This window comes from Protopterus annectens, chromosome 1.part0, assembly GCF_019279795.1.
Source record: "Protopterus annectens isolate FY-2018-M chromosome 1.part0, PAN1.0, whole genome shotgun sequence".
Classification (NCBI taxonomy): Eukaryota; Metazoa; Chordata; order Ceratodontiformes; family Protopteridae; genus Protopterus; species Protopterus annectens.
This window is the reverse complement of record NC_056725.1, coordinates 1,281,103,515-1,281,122,071: the sequence shown is the minus strand read 5'-3', so window position 1 is coordinate 1,281,122,071 and position 18,557 is coordinate 1,281,103,515. Positions and strand designations below refer to the sequence as shown.

At 42.4% G+C, this 18,557-nt stretch overlaps 1 protein-coding gene across 1 annotated transcript in view; it reads left to right on the top strand.

The window, feature by feature from the left end:
- Positions 1 to 18,557, top strand: part of MALT1 (MALT1 paracaspase) — a gene marked incomplete in the record, with an annotated part of 841,583 nt that overhangs the window by 297,098 nt on the left and 525,928 nt on the right. The window contains 1 exon segment of the mRNA XM_044066161.1: positions 13,839 to 13,989. Within this exon segment, the coding sequence (XP_043922096.1) occupies positions 13,839 to 13,989 (151 nt within the window).

The window sequence follows — 18,557 nt, the reverse complement described above, 5'->3', positions numbered from 1 at the left end:
AGCTGATAAGTATATTTTTGGCACTTTTCAGAGTTGAATAAAGCAATAATTGAATTTAGTTCAGAATACATTTTGAGTAAATTGCATTTATCTAAACTGTATTTGCTTTAATACTGCTACACACTTGTCCTAGCTTGCACTGCACTTGAATTGTTTTTAGTGCTGTTTTAGGTGATTTCTAGAAAAAAAGAAAATTCTAAATCTTGTTTCTTGCCTTTCCTGTAACTAGTCTAGTCCAGATGCACTTTGCTGTATCCAGGGCTGTTGGTAAGCTTCTGAGCCCACCAAGCCTTTCTGTGTTGGAGGGAAGCATTCTAGCTTATCAGTGGGAGTGGTAAGCACTAGGTAGCCTAGTTTCTTGCCCAGAAATTGTAATTTATTGCCTGTTTGGGCAGTTTTTCCATCCCATTTAACTTTCTGATTTAAAAACCTGCATTTGCGCTTTTCCCACCTTTCCTGTAACTAGTCTAGTCCAATCCAGATACAGATTTGCTGTATCCAGAACTGTTTGTAAGCTTCTGAGCGGTGCCAAAGTCTGCTCTTCAATTTTTCCCTTAGATCTGCTAGTTTTCTCCTCTCCTGCACTTTTACTGGCTTATTAGTTCAGCACTCTACCAGACTTCCTGTAGCAATTATTGTAGCACACAAAAGTGCTACCAGCACTAAACTTTCTACAAGCAAATAGCTCCAGTACCTATTATTAGTGGCCACCCCTCCATGCATATCTAAAGGTCAGCTCCTTGTACTTTCTCCTATTAACCTGGTGAACTTGGGCATCCTGAGGGAATGTAGCAACTGCCTCATGTACACTGACACCCTCTCCTCTTACCTCCCAACACTCAGACTTGCGAGAGATGCACGTGTATATCCAAAGTGGAAGCCATGCACTCTCCAGCCAAGACCGGAATAGCTGGTAAAGAGGAAAAGGTCAACACTTGCACCACACCATATGGAACACATAGCCCTCCAGAACACACACCAGCACTCTCTTCACATAAAAACACAAACCACACATTCACCTTCACTGAGGCTCTCAATAAAAATCTACGAGAACAGCAGAGACCTCCCAAGGTAGAAACACATTCAATGACCACAACACAATATTAATCACGAGACACAACTCTCCTAAACTGTGCGCCACTCAACCAGAGTCTGTAAGGCAAAACAGCATGCCCAACACACTAGTCATAGGTGACTCGATAGTAAGGTACACTGATGTCCCACTCAGTAGGTTGAATAAGGAGAAAGTAACAGTCAGCTGCCTGTCAGGCGCCAGGATCTGCCACATAACGCATGCACTCAGGTCCCTCAACAACAGGTACAAATATGACTCTGTCATTGTGCATGTGGGTGTGAATGACCTAAGTCATACCTCCCTGGACTACATGAAAAGAGACATGGAGGAGCTCTTGGACTGTGTAGCCCAGGCGGGTGTGACCATATCCCTAAGCAGCTTCCTACCGTCACCCAGAATGATATCACAGTACGAGCAGAAAATGATTGATTTCAACAATTGCCTAAGTTTCTGGTGTCATTCTAAGGGGATCCCAATATCTGCCTGCCTGGGATGACATGATTGACAGACCTTGAAGTTTTGCCAGAGATGGCCTGCATATGTCACCCTCCGGATACTGGCCAAGGCTCTTGCCCACCCCTATAGTGCCTTTTTCAGTCAGTGTTCCAAAGGCCAAATTACCACCATAACAGCTGCAAGCAAATGTAATCTGAGGGTCATGCTGCTCAATGCTAGAAGTCTAAATCTCAAATTGCACTTGCTCGAAGCACTCCTTAAAATGGAGAACATTGACATTTGCACTGTAACAGAGATTTGGTTCAAGCCAGCAGAAAGCACCCCTGCACTACCAGGCTGTAACTCATTCTACACCTTTCGGCCCCAGAACTTGGACCGAAGCTCCAAGGGCAGTGGTGTTTCCATATTCATAAAGGATGCGCATACCTCCAGAGTGGTAGCCCAACATAATGCATCTGAGATACTTCAGGTGCAGCTAACATTGGGTAAGACAGCAATTCAGGTTGTAGACTGCTGTAGATCCCCAACCATGTCTCAAGACTCGCACTCCACATTCCTAAGCACCCTGGAGAATATTAGGGTCCAACCAAACACTCTCATACTGGGCGCCTTCAACTACCCCTCCATTAACTGGGAAAACTACTCATGTACCAATACACTTGTCCAACGCTTTCTGGGATTCATTAATTCCAGTGCCCTGGACCAGCTCATTCTTACCCCCACTAGAGGTAGCAACATCCTTGACCTGGTTATTACTAACATGGGCGACCATTGCTCTACACCAATAGTTAACTCCCCCCTGTTTAGATCTGACCACAAACTTCTCACCTTGAAAATCCACCCCCCCCCCACAAAGGTAATCACCATGAAAAACTTCTCCAAAGCTAACTTTGGGCTCCTAACAACAGAGGTGGCTAACTTCTCGGCACCCATGCAAATGGGGAATAGTTGCATGACCACCGAATCATACATCAATGCACTGTACAAACATCTACACAAATGCATGAATCTCACCACACCCAATAAAACCAAGATGCTGTCCTCAAAAAAAGGAAGCCAATCTGGTGGTCACCTGCCATAAACAAACTCTACAACAGAAGGAAAAAACTGATGTGGAATAAGGTGAAGTTCCAAGATTGGAAAAACTCCCTTATCACCCTCAACAAAAGGTTGAGATCCTTCATCAAATCCTCTAATGCTAGCTATGAAAACAGAATTGCAGCAGATAATAAAGACAACCACAAGGCCTTCTATAGTTATGTAAAGAATCTCCACAGCAATACCCAGATTTGCTCTGAACTACTGCACAATGGTATCTCCTATACTGACCACCACATATTGCCAATATACTGGCCAACAGATTCAGTGCCAACTTTACCCCCCCCCCCCCAAAGGACCCATCACAATACCAGTAGATTGCCAGGCACCCAGTATTACTGCTGCACAGGTTAAAATGAAACTGTCCAAGTCCAAGAATACAGCTTCTGTGGGACCTGAAAATATCCCTGGCTGTGTTCTGCATGAACTACAGAGTGAACTGGCACCTCACCTGTGTGCCCTGTTCAATCACAGCCTCACCTCAGGCTTTGTCCCCACCGAATGGGCACTGCTGCAGTCATCCCTCTCCGTAAGGGAGGAGCAACTACAGTCCCCGGGAACTATCACCCCATTAGCCTGATGAGTCTGATATGCAAAGCTATGGAACACATCATCATGGACCTGATAAACAAGGATATAGGGAATCTCCAAACTCTGGATCCTACGCAGTTTGGTTCTGTGAAGGGTAGATCATGCCTGCTCAACTTGGTCGACTTCTTTGAGTCAGTCAGCAGAGCTGTGGATGAAGGCAAGGTGGTTCATACAGCCTACCTTGATCTGGCCAAGGCCTTTGATAGCATTCCCCACTCAGGAATCATAGAAAAACTCATTAAGCTAGGCATCAACCCCTATATCACTAGGTGGGTTGCAAACTGGCTCACAGATAGAACCCACAGTGTGAAAGTAGCTGACTCCATATCAGACTGTCTACCGGTCAAGAGTGGAGTCCCACAGGGTTCAGTCCTGGGTCCTCTCCTGTTTGGTATCTACTTCTCTGAAGTCCAGGCCAACACGAAGGGACTCTGGCTGACAAAGGTTGCAGATGATTGCAATTTGGGAGCTATTATTAACTCCCCAAGTGATGCTGACATCCTACAGAAAGGCCTCAGTGAAACCAATGACTGGTGTCAGAACCATGGCTTTAAGCTCAATGCCAAAAAATGTCGTCACCCCCCTTGGGAAAAACACAGTTCTCTTGAATTACTACATTGATGTTAGTCCACTGAACACAGAAGGCGTTATAAGAGATCTAGGAACACAGGTTGACAGCAACCTCTCTTTTGACCACCACATTGCCACTGTGGTCAGAAAGTCCTTTTATGTGACACATCTCATTGCTAATGGTTTTGCATTCACGAAGAAAGACGTCATTGTGTCCCTCTACTCTTCCCTCATTAGGCTAATCATTGAGCACAATGCCCCATTTCGCATGTACCTCAGTAGACACTTGCAACAACTGGAGAGGCTGCAAAAGTACCTCACAAAGAGGATCCTAGGACATAAACACTTGTCCTATATGGACAGACTCAAAAAACTCCCAACTATTCTCTGTCTCATATCGCCTACTTAGAGGTGATCTCTGCTTGACTTACAAAGCCATGTCTGACCCAGGTCTGTTAGAAATGCTACATCTAAAGAAATCCCAATCCCTCCTCACCACACGCTCCAGAGACCTCAGCCTCATTACCACAATCAACAGAACATGCTGGAGGGACAGCGACTGCCAATGCTATGGAATAGACTTGCCATACAAGTCAAGCAGAGCACCTCACTGGCCCGCTTCAAGAGAAATCTTGATGAGTGGATGGGAAATGGAAAATTCACCTCCGGGATCACTCCAGTGGTTCTACTCAACAGATGCACTAGGAACTAAGGTCGGGTGGCACTATGCCAAGCTAATCCTATGGGCTAGGCTTGTAAAGACACCAGGGACATTAGCCTAGTACATACCTATGAACCCATTATATATCTATATCTATCCATCTACAGTATATAGATGGAGGGTGGGTGCCTCATCATGGCTGTTCTTGTGAGTAGAGTGGCTCTGCTGTGACATATGCCATACCACAAGGTTTTGGTGAAATTGCCATTAAAGATAGATAAGATAAAAACCCCAACAGTTCTCCTGCTTTAAAAAATAGCAAAAAATGATATTATGAACACAGAAACGTCAGAAGAATAGGTTATTTTAGCCAAAACTCTGAACAGACCTCATATTCTGCATCATCTGAAGGAGAGTTTATTGTTGCCAGCATTGTGGGTCTCCTCCTCTTCACAGCTTTTAGTCTTTCTAAGTTTTGATTATAAATGTAAACTCTTTGCTAAGGCTTATCTAGCTCCATAGCACAGATAAATAAATCTCTGAATGGGACAAGATGACCCTGGATTGATTAGAAGCCCAGGTGTTTGAAGAGCCAGTGAGAAGAGGAACAAGTGGCTTATGCCAGTTTCCCCAACTTAGGGGTAATGAAACTTTCTGATTGTGACTGACTCCTAATGGGAGCAGGTGCCTGTGCAGCAGCGTCATGGATCCTTGCATTATTTGACCCATATGGCCCTAGATCAGTTTGTAACCTATGTAAAGTCAGTAAGGGCAGGTGAGAAGGAGTGGCCAGTGATAACTCCTTGTGGAGGCAGGAAATTGGGGCAGCAAGGTTAAGGATACTGACATATGCCCAGCCACACCAAGCAGTGCTTTTGAACCATTGCTGGATTTGAGCATGTATACAACAGAGAACATATTCCAGTGGGGGCAATACTGTCTACCTGATTAACAAACAGGGTAAAAGAAAAGTTGCAATAGTGATGAACAAGGCATCAGAGGCACTCTACCAGCTTCTGGAAAGTGACTCATTAGGAACCACAAAGCAACTCCTGCAGGGTGCAAAGCAAAGACCAGAAGCTAAAGAAGATAGTCATTCGATATTATTCCTAAGAGATGCCAGCAGCCTCCTCAGCAATCCGCAGGACATCAAAGGCAGATGGAAGGAGTACTTCCAGCAGATTCTGAATGAAGAAAATCCTACAGAGGCTGTACTATCACAGAAGCAGCCTACAATGAAAGAAGAAGAGTAGCCCACCCTAAAAGAAGTAAGAACAGCACTAAGGAAAATGAAGCCAGGGAAAGCAGTAGGCGCAGGTGAAGTCACAACAAATATGATCAAAATTTCGGGTGAGAAATGGCTTCCAAGGGTGCTTCCAGCAGTATGGAGAGAAAGGCATATCCCAGATAACTGGAGAGTAGGCATACTAATCCCTTGCAGATGGCATAGTGGTTAAGGTCTTCACCTCCCATGCACAAGGTACAAGGTTCATTCCTGACCTCTGACCAATGTCTGTTTGGAGTTTGCATCTTCTCCCTATGTCTCCGTGGGGTTTCTCCCATGTCTGAAAAACATGCTGAGTGTTTCCATCTCAAACTCACCAATGAATGGAGCTGTGGGCAGCAGCACAGACTCTACATGGTACCCAGCAGGGGGAAGAGTTGTACAGACCAACCACTTTGGGCATCTACTGTGGTGCCCAGTGTCCTTAAGATAGGAGAACATGGACCACAGACTGCGCGCCGTGGCAGGGCTAGCCACTCGACGGTGGAAAATATGGCTCTAGGTGATTCGGTCATGTTGACTAATGTCACCAAAAATGGGCATGGGTAGTTACCGGTGACAAGTGGGTTGAGGACCCGGCCTAATCTGACCCACGCCAGGGACTTGTGCTAATGGTGGGAGGGAGTATATGTGCCCCTATTGGACAGTGTGTGCTTGACATAAAGCCCAGCAGCACTGGGTCAGTAAGCTACTGGCTGGCCAGTGTTTAGTTGCCCAGCCTAGGTTACCTGGGATAGCTCTGTTGAGAGAAAGCTGGACGTAAAACCAACCAACCTGCCAAACATGAACTGAGAATTGCTACGCTTAATGTAGGTTCACTGACAGGACGCAGCTTGGAAGTGGATGACATGATGATATGGAGGAGGCTGGACATCCTATGTATCCAGGAGATGAGATAGACGGGCAGTGCAGCAAAGCAACTTGGCTTGGGATCCAGGGTCTACTACTCAGGTGGAGGGCAGGCTAGAAATGGTGTAGGAATTGTGGTGAGAGAGAGGCTTCAGAAGGCTGTAAGGGATATCATAAAAATTAATGACAGACTCATGGCAGTCAGACTCCAATGTGATGATAGGGCAGTATTCATAATCTCATCCTATGCCCCATAGCAGGGTTGTGATAGTGAGGAAAAGAGTGCATTCAGACAGCAGTTGCAGGACCTACTAGATAAAGCAGGACAACATGAATTGGTGTTGGTAATGGGTGGCTTGAATGCACATATCGGGACAGACAGAACAGGATACGAGGACCGCTTGGGTCCACATGGGTGGGGAACAGGAATAAAGAAGAAGAAGCCATTCTAGACTTCTGTCTGGCAAATGGCTTGATAGTAAGAACACATGGTTCAGAAAGAGACAGTCATAAGAGCACATACAAGAGTAGTCAACATGCAACTCTGGTAGACTTCCTCCTAGTAAGGAAAAGGCACTGGGGCATAATCCATGATTGCAAAGTCATCCCCAATGAAATAGTTGGTCCACAGCATAAACCACTAGTTGCCACAATCAGCTGCAAGCAGTGGTCAGAGAATGCTGTAAGGTCAACAGAGACCAGGCTGAAGACCTGGAAGTTGACTGGAGAGAAAGTACAACAGTTCAATCAATTACTCAGGGCTCTAGCACCCCAAGAAGAGGAGGAAATAGGTGGAGTTGAAGAAGAACGGCAGAGCCTAAAAAACAGCATGTGTTAGGACTACAGAAAAGATATGTGGCCGAGCCAGGTATGGAAATAAGGAAAACTGTAGTGGTGGTGCTGTGGTAGCGTTGTCGCCTCACAGTAAGACGTTGTCCTGTTTGATTCTCAGCTAGAGCGTCTTCTGTGTGGAGACATGTGTGAATGGGCGTTCCTTCGTTGAAGGTTGTGCATCCAGGCCGGCAACTCGGCAAGTAAAAATCTACTGCCAATCAGTAGCGCACCGGAGTTCCGCTGTGGCGACCCCTAACCAGGAAAAGCTGAAAGACACAACAACAACAAGGAAAGCTGGTGGTGGAATGCAGAAGTACAGGAAGTCATCAAATGAAAAAAGGAGTGCAGGAAGAAGTGGGAGACAGAAAAGGCTGACCAGGCTAGGAAGGACTACTGGTTGGCTAACAAAGAAGCTAAGAAAGTAGTTGCAATAGCAAAGAATAGGGCATCAGAGGCACTGTACCAACTTCTGGAAAGTGACTCAGTAAGGGGCACAAAGAAAGTTTATCAGGTTGCAAAGCAAAGACAGAAAGATAAAGAAGATAGTCGGACACCCTTCATAAGGGATGCCAGCAACAACCTGCTCACCAGCCCAGAGGACATCAAAGGCAGATGGAAGGAGTATTTCCAGCAACTTCTGAATGAAGAAAACCCCACAGAAGCTATACTGCCCCAGAAACAGCCTACGATGAGAGAAGAAGAGGAGCTCACCCTAGAAGAAGTAAGAACAGCACTAAGGAAGATGAAGTGAGGGGAAGCAGCAGGCTCAGATGAGGTCACTGCAGATATGATAAAGATGCTGGATGAGATGGGGAGAAATGGCTCCTGATGGTACTAATATCGGTGTGGAGAGAAAGGTGCATCTCAGATGACTGGAGAATAAGCATACTTGTGCCAGTGTACAAGAACAAAGGGGACATCCACAACTGTGGGCAGTACAGAGGCATCAAACTCCTATCACATTGCATGAAAGTTCTGGATAGGGTGATTGATAAACGGATACGCAGGAGTAGTAGAATGTAAGATAGGAGATGAGCAGTTTGGATTCAGATCAGGATGCAGCACAACACCTGATGTTTGCATTGAGACAGATACTTGAGAAGAAGCTAGAGATGAGGAGAGAGTCAAACTGGGCATTCCTAGATTTGGAGAAAGCATATGACAAGGTCCCAAGAAAGCTGATCTGGGCAGTACTGCGGTGGTTTGAAGTCCCAGAAACAATGGTAGAATTAGTGCAGGCTATGTACAAGGACCCAATGAATGTGGTACGGACGGTGTTCGGCCTCACAAAGGGGTTCCTAGTGGGTGTGGGTGTACATCAGGGTTCAGCTGTGAGCCCACTGCTGTACATACTGGTGATGGACTACATTAGCAAACAGGTTGGAGGGGACAGATCAACAAAGCTGCTGTAAGCAGACAATGTGGCGGTACAGGCAGACTCTGAGCTAGAACTTCAGCAAAGGCTAGGAGAATGGAATGCAAATCTGAAGGCACATGGGATGAAACTAAGCACAGATAAGACGTTGGTAATGGCAAGAAATTGGGGAAATTAGAAGAAGCTGTGAATAGAGATAGAACGGAAGATAGTGGAACAGGTAAACAGTTTCAAGTATCTGGGAGGAGTAGTTGAGGCGAAGGGCAGTCTGAATGAAGAGGTCAGAGCTAGAATCAGAGGGGCTGCAGCCAACTGGCATAGAGTATCAGGTGAAGTCTATGACAGAAGAATGCCAAAGAAGCTGAAAAGTAAGGTGTACAAGACAGTGGTGTGACCAGCACTACTGTATGGTACAGAAACCTGAGCAGTAAAGGCAGAACAGTTGAAGAAGCTAGAGGTGATGGAAATGAAGTGCCTGAGAAAGGTGGTAGGATGCACACTGTGGGACAGAGAAGACATGAGGACATAAGAGCAGAAGCCAAAGTAGCTCCAATTGCAGAAAAGATCACAGGGAACAAACTACGGTGGTTTGGGCACATGTGTAGAAAAGCAGAAGACAATCTGGTGAGGAAGATTTGGGGCAGACAGGAAGAAGGTAAGAGGAAGTGAGAGCATCCAGCAAAGAGGTGGATGGATTGTGTGAAAGCAGATCTGCCACAGTCAGGCATGAGTGTTGAAGAAGGCAGGAGTGTGGCACTGAATTGAGCGAGTTGTCAACAGTTAACACGATACCCCGACCCCATGTAGAAAAAAATGGAAAAAAGGGGGCTGATGATGATGATGAAGCATACTAGAGCCAAAGTGCAAAAACAAAGGGGACATTCACAACTGTGGGCAATATAGAGGCATCAGTCTCCTGTCACACTACATGAAAGTTTTGGAGAAGGGGAGTGATAAGTGAATATGTAGAGCAGTAGAAAGTAAGAAGGGAGATGAGCAGTTTGGATTCAAATTAAGATGCAGCACAACTGACCTGATGTTTGCAGTGAGACAGATGGTTGACAAGAAGATAGAGATGAGGAAAGAGTCCAACTGGGCATTCCTAGACTTGGAAAAAGTATATGACAAGGTCCCAAAAAAGGTGATTTGGGCAGGCCTGCAGTGGTTCAGAACCCCAGAAACTTTGGTAAAAGTTGTGGAGGTATGTGCAAGAATGCAGTGATACAAATATGAAGAGTATTTGGACTCGCTGAGGGGGGTTCCCAATGGGAGTGGATATACATCAGACTTCAGCTCTGAGTCCACTGCTGATCATATAAGTGATGAACTACATTAGCAAACAGATTTGGGGAGATAGATCAACAATGTTGTTGTATGCAGATGTTGTGGCATTACAGGTAGACTCTGAAAAAAAAAACTAGCAAAGGAAAGGAAAATAGAATGAAAAGCTGAAGGCACATGGGATGAAACTGGGTTCAGATAAAACACATGTAATGGCAGCAAATGGGGAAATCAGAAGAAGCTGAGAATTAAGATAGAAGAGAATATAATGAAACAAGTTAACAGCTTCAAGTACCTGGGAGGTGAAGACTTATGTATGACCTTAACTTCTCTTCTTTCTCTCAAGATCAAGCACCATTTCTGTATTTTTTTTTTCATTTTATGAAGCACTTTTCAAATTCTGTTGTTTCTTTTCTGTGGAACAAATGTGGTCCATGTCATTTTGGCTTGTAATGGCATGACGTAACCTAACATTTTTCTAGCAGCTTGGTCTGTTTCTGTTGGTTTTTCATACCTTTCACATCTTTCCTTAATTCCTCTTTCTCTCTTTTCAGAGAATCCAAACTCTGTTTTAACACAGTCATTAGTTCATTTATGCTTGTTATATCATTTTGCTTAGATATCTCAAATTTTGTTATCCTAGTTCACTGCTACAGTTTGTACAGAAAGTTCAGATAATCTTTTGGGTAAAGGGGAAATTTATTTGACTGTTTTACTTTGACAGCTCTTTTGTTGGCTAAGGCTGGCCAGAAATCTTGTTAAGATCTTAAAATACCACCAAGGCCACCGATCCAAGAAGTAAGCAGTTTTAATGAAACACTTAGCGCCTCGGCTTGCACAGCCTTCCAAGAGTCCTCTGCCATGTTATTTTCATTTTTAAAGACTGTTCCTATTTTACCGTTGATTCTGTGTGAATTGAGACAGCACCCTTCAATATATTAGAAGTTCCACATTCTAAGTCAATGCTCTGCTCCCTTCTTTTTGAGCTCCAACATCCAGGAAGAGTGCCATAGATTCATAGGAGGTTCCTAGGTTAACGGCCCTAGAGCCCTTAAAGCCCAGCCATATTTATCCCGAGTTACCCCAATATTCGATGGTTAGGTGAGTAAATTTTACAAAGGAAGGTTTCTATGGTAGTTAACACCTACTTCCTGTGTCAAGGAGGGACATGGGCACCACCTCAGGAGTGATTCTGTATTCATCCATCCATTGATCTAGGTTGCGTTTGAAGAAGGTAAGGGAAGGGGCTATGTTGTGTTTGAAGAGGGTCAAGGAGAGGTCGTGTTTCATGTGAATTGGAAGCTTGTTCCAGAGAAGTGGCAGTCTCTGGCAGATGTATCCATCACCTTTTAGTAACCTGTAGGAGACGGGATACAGTGACAGGGCTTTGTCTTTCTACGTAAGACTTGTTTTGTGTACCCTGTAATTTCTTGGTGAGAAACCTCTGTGGTCTGTTCAATTGTTGCAGGTGTCTGGTGAGGTACATGCAAATGTGGGAGCATTATACTCAATTATTGGTATGATGAGGGCCGAGTATAATGGAATTATAACATTCTTAGATCTAGATGGGATGCCTTTACTTATAAAATGTGCCACATGCAAGAATTTCCTTACTACTGTGGAAACATGGTGGTCAAAGTTCAGATTATTACCAACCTGAGTACCCATATCATGTAACACTGGGTAACATAGATGGGGTGCTGTCTCTAATGTAATTAGCAGGTATGTCAGCATTCCCAAAAGGAATAATAATGCATTTTTTGCATTTAGCTTTCATCTGTGACTTTGGCACTAATCATTTGTCTGTGTTAACCCTGTCTGCACTATATTAACATCATTGGGGGACTCAATGATTGTTTCCAATTTGAAGTCATCAGCGAACTTGGTCAGCCACAGGCCGTGCAAATTTGCCTGGACTTCTGTGAATAAATTCTGAAAAATAAGTGGCCCAGCACAGGTATGTATGTCACTAGTGACTAGTGTTTTGCTAAAGGTGAAGTCACCTACTTTGACAATATGTGCCCTGTCTCTGAGCCAGTTGGCTACCCATCTAGTAATGTAAGAATTAATTTCCAATTGGGAGAGTTTCTTTATATCCCAACTAACAAGAAAAAATTAAAAAGTCATGGGCATTCAGAAACCATATTGCTGAAACGCTTGATGTCATTTGCATATATCCCATGGGCCTTTATTACAGAAGGTTTAAGGTATCACACAGTGAAAACCCTAGCTTGGCTAGGTTTTTTTTGTAGCTTTTACTAAGTGGTTTGTGTGACATTTTTACTCTTTGGTTTGGTTGTTAGTTTGGATATTTTGGATGTAAAGACCCTGTGTTTCTAAAGTATAGCCAACCAGTCCACTTATGCTGTGCTGAGGAGGTCATAAGTAGGCCGAAACATGAATATCCACAGCTAGTGGGGGTTGGCTTTATTGGCCTGAATGTATTCACAAAGACTTGAAAAGAAAGAAGTAAGAAGTCATTGACATTTAGAAGCCATATAGCAGAAACACTTGATGCCCTTAAGGTGTCATTTCCATATGTCACATGGGGCCTCTATTACAGGAGGTTTAAGGTATCACACAGTGAAAACTCTAGTTTGGCTAGGTTTTTTTTGTAGTGTTTACTAATTGTTTATGGGTAAGGCAGGCACATATACTTCTGGTATTCTTGGAGAATTGACAACTTCATAACTAAATAAAATCAATTCACATAGCCCTTCCCCAGCTGAAATAGACTGTTATATACTCTACAAACAGCACCATGTACTTCTGTGCATAGGCTCACAAAACACTACAGTCTTGAAGGACAGTGCAGCTACAGGTCAGGTTTTGGAATACTTTTGCTACAAGGGATCATGTAACTGTCCACCTCTCATGACAAAAGAATCCCCTTTACTGTGTAAGATGCTGCTGCTCAAATGCTTTTACTGTTTCTGTGATCTTCCAGAAATTAGCTAATACCTTTGTATGTTCACTGTAACAGTATCTCTTCATAAGCGCTCACAGTAACAGTAAAGCTACCACACTTCTTCCCTTTTGTTGGACTGTGGATTGCATATGATGAGCAGTTATAATAACATGCTGTTTCCGGCATTAGACTATTTTTCATTTGGTTAAACTGTTTTATTGCAGAACTGCACATCTGCTCTCTTAGATTTGTCAACCACATGTGCGTCTCCCTGTTTTAGGTGTTCACTTCCAAGAATTTGATGAAAGATCATGCCAGCACTGTATGTATAAGGGAGCAGTACAGCATCTATATCAGTACCTTCACTGGTAATAGGCTTACATTGGCCTTCACAGTGGAGAAAAGCACTGTAAAAGAGATGGTCAGAACAGTGCAGCTTTACTGGTGAGTAAATCCCAAATATCATGATTTGCTGTTACATTGGCTTTTCTTTGAAGATCTTCTGTTATGACAAGTTTCACAGTACTGTATTTCCTCTGAGTAATAAATTCTGAATGAGAAAAGATAGTTCTTGAAACTATTATTTAAAGCAGTTGTACCGCAGAACAGTACATGTCCTCTCACCAAGCTAGAAATCAAATCAGTACTCAGGACAGTCCAACAGAGTTTTTCCAGGAGTGAATGTTCCTGCTTAACAGCATTTCACTAATAGATTTTGTAAAAGTTTTGTTTTCAGATAAAAGCAGCAGTTGTTTTTAGTGTTACTTGAGCATATATTTATTGCTTTGTCTAATGATTACTTTATACTGCAGCTTGTATTACTGTTTGGATGTTATGTTTCTTTACGGTGCACAGGTTCCAAATGGAAATTACTCTGAACTTGTTTTTAATCCTGTTCAAACTGAAGACGCTGGATTTTACATCTGTCGTGTCAACAATGCCTCTCAGTTTGAATTCAGTCAGTGGGCACAACTGGAAGTTTGCAATATAAGTGCATCTATTTCCGGTGAGTTAAAATACAAAAGTACTTTTATAGTGAAACATTTTTGAGAGGGTAGAACAAAACCATCTAAACAAGCTTACTTTCTGAATATGAGTTAGGCTTGCTACACCATCTACATATTATAGTAATACATAAGCAGCATTTTAAGTAATGTTATCAAATAAAATATAGTAATTCATTTTCATAACAGAGTATATGACTATTATTTTCTTGTAGTGACACACATTTATAAAACCAGTGACCTTTTTTTACAGTTTTAAGTCCGCTAGATGCAAGCCTACAACTTAAGTTTGGATTCTTTACTGCCATGAATTGTCAGTTCAAATCCTCATGATCATTATTAGCTAGAAGGTAAATAGCATAATACATATTTAATTTCCATGTTTTTTTTTGGCTTTTAAATAGCCATATACAGAATTCTAAATTCAAAATGTATGACATTTTCACGTCTTCAGTTGTGTTGGTTAACATTTCAGTTGCTGGAAAATACCTGGTTTGCTGTTCTGAGAATCAGTTTTGAAGCTCAGTTATGGTAGTGTGTCCAGTATGGACGCATTTTTGTTATTTATGCTTCCAGCCTAGGAGTTGCCATTGGGCAATCTTTGTCATCATCTGATGTCCACCACTTGACCTTTCTCCCAGGCCTTGGCCTTTGTTGATGTCCTCATTAATACCCATTGCCATCAACACTGCTGCTGTCAGGTTAACCGCACACAAAACACAGTAGCAGCCCCATCTTCAGAGAAGGTGCCTTTACAGAATTGTGAGTAGATCAGTCTGTGGCAATAGAAGTCAGTTAAGACAGCATGTCATCTAGCCATGTGAAACTGTTATTTCCCGGCTTCACTGAGAAAGGACTGGCAGTGTAATACTTGTCTATCTGGCATTTGAACATAGACATTTCATACAGATGGTTTACTGTTAAAAATACAAGACTTGATACTGCAAGTCCGAACACTTCAAAAATTACATTGTGATTCCAGCAAATGGCAGTGAATTTCACACCTCACTGTTACACCTTTAAAAAAAAATTTCACAGATCAATCCCACCACTTTGCACTTCCTAGAGTGGATGGATATACACTACCATACCTGTCCTACTTTTATGTATTAACTCCAAGATCATTGTACCATGGATAAGGGGAGTACTTTGAGGTACCACAGTTTTAGATTTTGTACACATTTCCCCTAATTCACACTTAAATTTCTGCACCACTGGGGAATGCGGTTGTGGATCTGACATAATCTGGTTTATCCTCTTTACCACTAGTACTGAAGTTCCAGCTCTTGGTCTGCCAGGCATCGATACAAACTCTCCCAGGCTTCAGCTCCACCCCTTTCCTATAATGCTCTCTGTCCTGCCATACTTCTCCAGGTCGTCTTTGCTGTTCATCATGCTAACACACATCTTAAGTGGCCCTATGCCTTGTGTTCCAGTTTATGATTCTTGGTGCAGTTTTTCTGTTCATTTTGCTGTGCTTGCCCTCACTTCAACATCTCTCAGTCCTTGGACAACTTTGATGAGAAGTTTCCATTGTATTACTTAAAATGAAAATTTTAAAAGAAACGTTTTTGCAGTTCTGTCCAGGCCACTACTCTGCATTAATTGCAGTGTGCATTTTGCTTGGTGCTCTAGGATTTGGTGCTGTGTTTACTATATTTTGCTGCTTTTGAAGTTTGAAGTTTCTGGCTAGTGTTCTTGTACTTGGTTAGTCATTGTGGAAGAAACTTCAGGATTTAAGTATATGTGAGGTATACAGCCATAAAATTCTGCTACAAGATAGTCATTTGGAATTGGGTACTTCCTTTTTATCCCCATCCTTTGGTGACTTGTCCCAAGAGGTTAAGGTAATAGTTTTTAGATGAGATTGAAATACTGCAGTTGTCTATTGGCAGGGGAGTGATGTCAGAATGAGAGTGATTGTAGTTTTTGCTTGTATTAATGTGCAGCAGGATAGTTTTGCGACACAGCTGCAGTAAACCAGAACTGGCTGGCAATGTGGCATGGACTGTGATGACTGTCTCATGTGTAAGAAGGAATGCAAAATCATTGGTGCATTGGATCAGTTTCATTGACAATATCAGAAATTCTCATCCACAAAGAAAGGAAAAAGGGGATTCCCTTCAACAGTGCTGGGTAGTGGTTGCAGGATAACTGCATTCCATCTGAGTGGATAGCAGCTGTCTTCCAGAGAGCTTTTGAACCATTTAGTGGCAGTCAGGGATAGACCAGTAGATTACTGATAATCAATTAAAGTTCAGAATTACATGCTGTAATTGTCTGTAATCAGTTCCCATAAAAACAAATGCATAGATTATGCTGTGTTTTAAATCAACAAAAGAGAGGTGGGCTGTAAAGTTCTGTGATTTCTGTCCCAGGTTGCTGGGTTACTTTTACTTTACTGCTAATACGCACATGCTGTTGAATTCTGCACATACTCTGACTAATCTGTAGTGTCCACTACTGTATAAGCTCAAATTAGTTTACAGTTTGGTAGCTAAATTTATTACAGATGTCACTGTGGAAAACACCATTACTTAACCCCAAGAGTGCTAAGGTTGCTTTGAGGTGACCTGTGTCATGTTTTCTGAGCCACGAAAGCTTCAGTCCTATTTGACCTACTCCTTCTTTGCAAAACCAGTGGCTCTACAAACACCCACACTAGGGACCTAAATTTACACCAGCAAGTAAACAAGACTTTGGTGGGACATAGCTTCCTAACTCAATGTATTCCCAGCCTCCTAACTCAATGTATTCCCAGCCTAGGGAATACGTTATCACTGCAGCTCAAACACAGTACTATTTTGATTACCTTTTATTGCTAGTCTTGATGATTTTATGAGTAGATGCAAATGTACGCCAGAATTGCAGTGTACAACACTGCTTGAATTGTGGGATAAGCACTTATAAGTGCTTGAAAAGGGAGTCATGAACTTTTAAGCATAACTTCTTAAAGGTGTATATGGCTAGGTATCTTATGGTCCTTGTGATAACTTGTCTAGTACTGTTCCTATGAACTAATATACACCTTCTCTAGTGTCCTTGTTTGACTAATACTGTAGTTTGGCACAATTCTGAGAACTACTTGTATTGGACACTTTGTACAGTTCTCAGAAACAAGGAATAAACATGGAGCTTTTTGCTGTCCCATGTAGGTTGACAGGCTTTTGAATAGTCTACCTTATGCTTTAAGATGTAGTCCTAAAAAGAATGCTTTTAAGATGTTTTTGAAAAAAAACAGGAATCGCTATAGTGGAATTCCCGAAGTCCCATTATGATGTGACTTATTACCTTATCACTTGTTATTGAAAACTCTCTCAGGTATTTGTTAGCTTTGCACCACCTTAGATACTGCTCACAATACCTTATTTTAGCAATGTGAACTTATTAGCAGTGCTAATATGCTAGTTGTAAATTTAGTCCTTTGCATATCACCCTCCGAATTTAGCATCATTGATTTTGTATAAAAACAAAAATATGTTTTTGCAGGGGACTTGCTCCCTGTACCCCCACTTCAGGGAATGTAACCCTTCAAACCTGTATAACATAGTTATACTAGCTCCAAATCACATTACAGTGAGGGAAAGAAACACTGGAGCCCTGCCACTATACTCAGTATCCTACAGACTGCTGAGAGGTGACCTGTGTCTGGCATACACTGGATCATCCGACCCATTACTCATGGATTTACTGCAGATCAGCAAGTCAAATGACATCAGAAATACTCTGTCTATGGATTTAAACCTCTTCTGCAACATCAACAGAACAGTTTGTAAGGGCAGGTGTATTTCACAGAGGATACCACTGCGATGAAACAGACTCCACATCCACATAAAACCAAGTTCATCCTTGTCCATATTCTAGCACAGCTTAGCTCTTTGGATGGAAAATGAAAAATTTACCCTAGGACTGCCCCCATGTACTACTAATGGGCAGGTGCAGCTCCTAAATGCTTTATCCCATGCGTGGGTCTCCTCTATTTATCTGTAGTATGATCCCAGATAAATTAGCGGTAATATATAATTATCGACCATGGAATGGGTAAGGTCAGTCTGTAAGCAAATGGAATATGTTATGTTAATCACAAAGAAGGAAACTAGCTAGGCTTAAAATGGCCTGCAAGGGCAGCTAGCCTAGTACTTACCTATGAAGCTATGAACCTCTATGAGTACAATGCCAGCTCTCACAATACAAGTGCATGCAGTTTCTGTACACCACAATTAAAAAGTTGAAGAAAAGTCGCTCACAGGAGAATGTCTTTATGAAGTGTAGACTGGTCCTCTAGTTTATATATTTTCCATATCACTCATGTTCAGATGCATTATTTGTACATCCCTGTAGATTTATGCAACATATTTTATATATATTCCACAGCTGTATACATTTACTGTCTAAAGATGAATACCTGTTTGCTTTATGATGACCGTTTGAACCAGTATTATGGTAATCAAAGAAAGTTGACAAGGCAGAAGCACAAACAAAACTAGTAACCACAAAGAAATGCCTCTGCTATGCTACCCAAAGATGTCATAGAACACTTGGAGGAAAAAATAACCAAAATTTTATTACA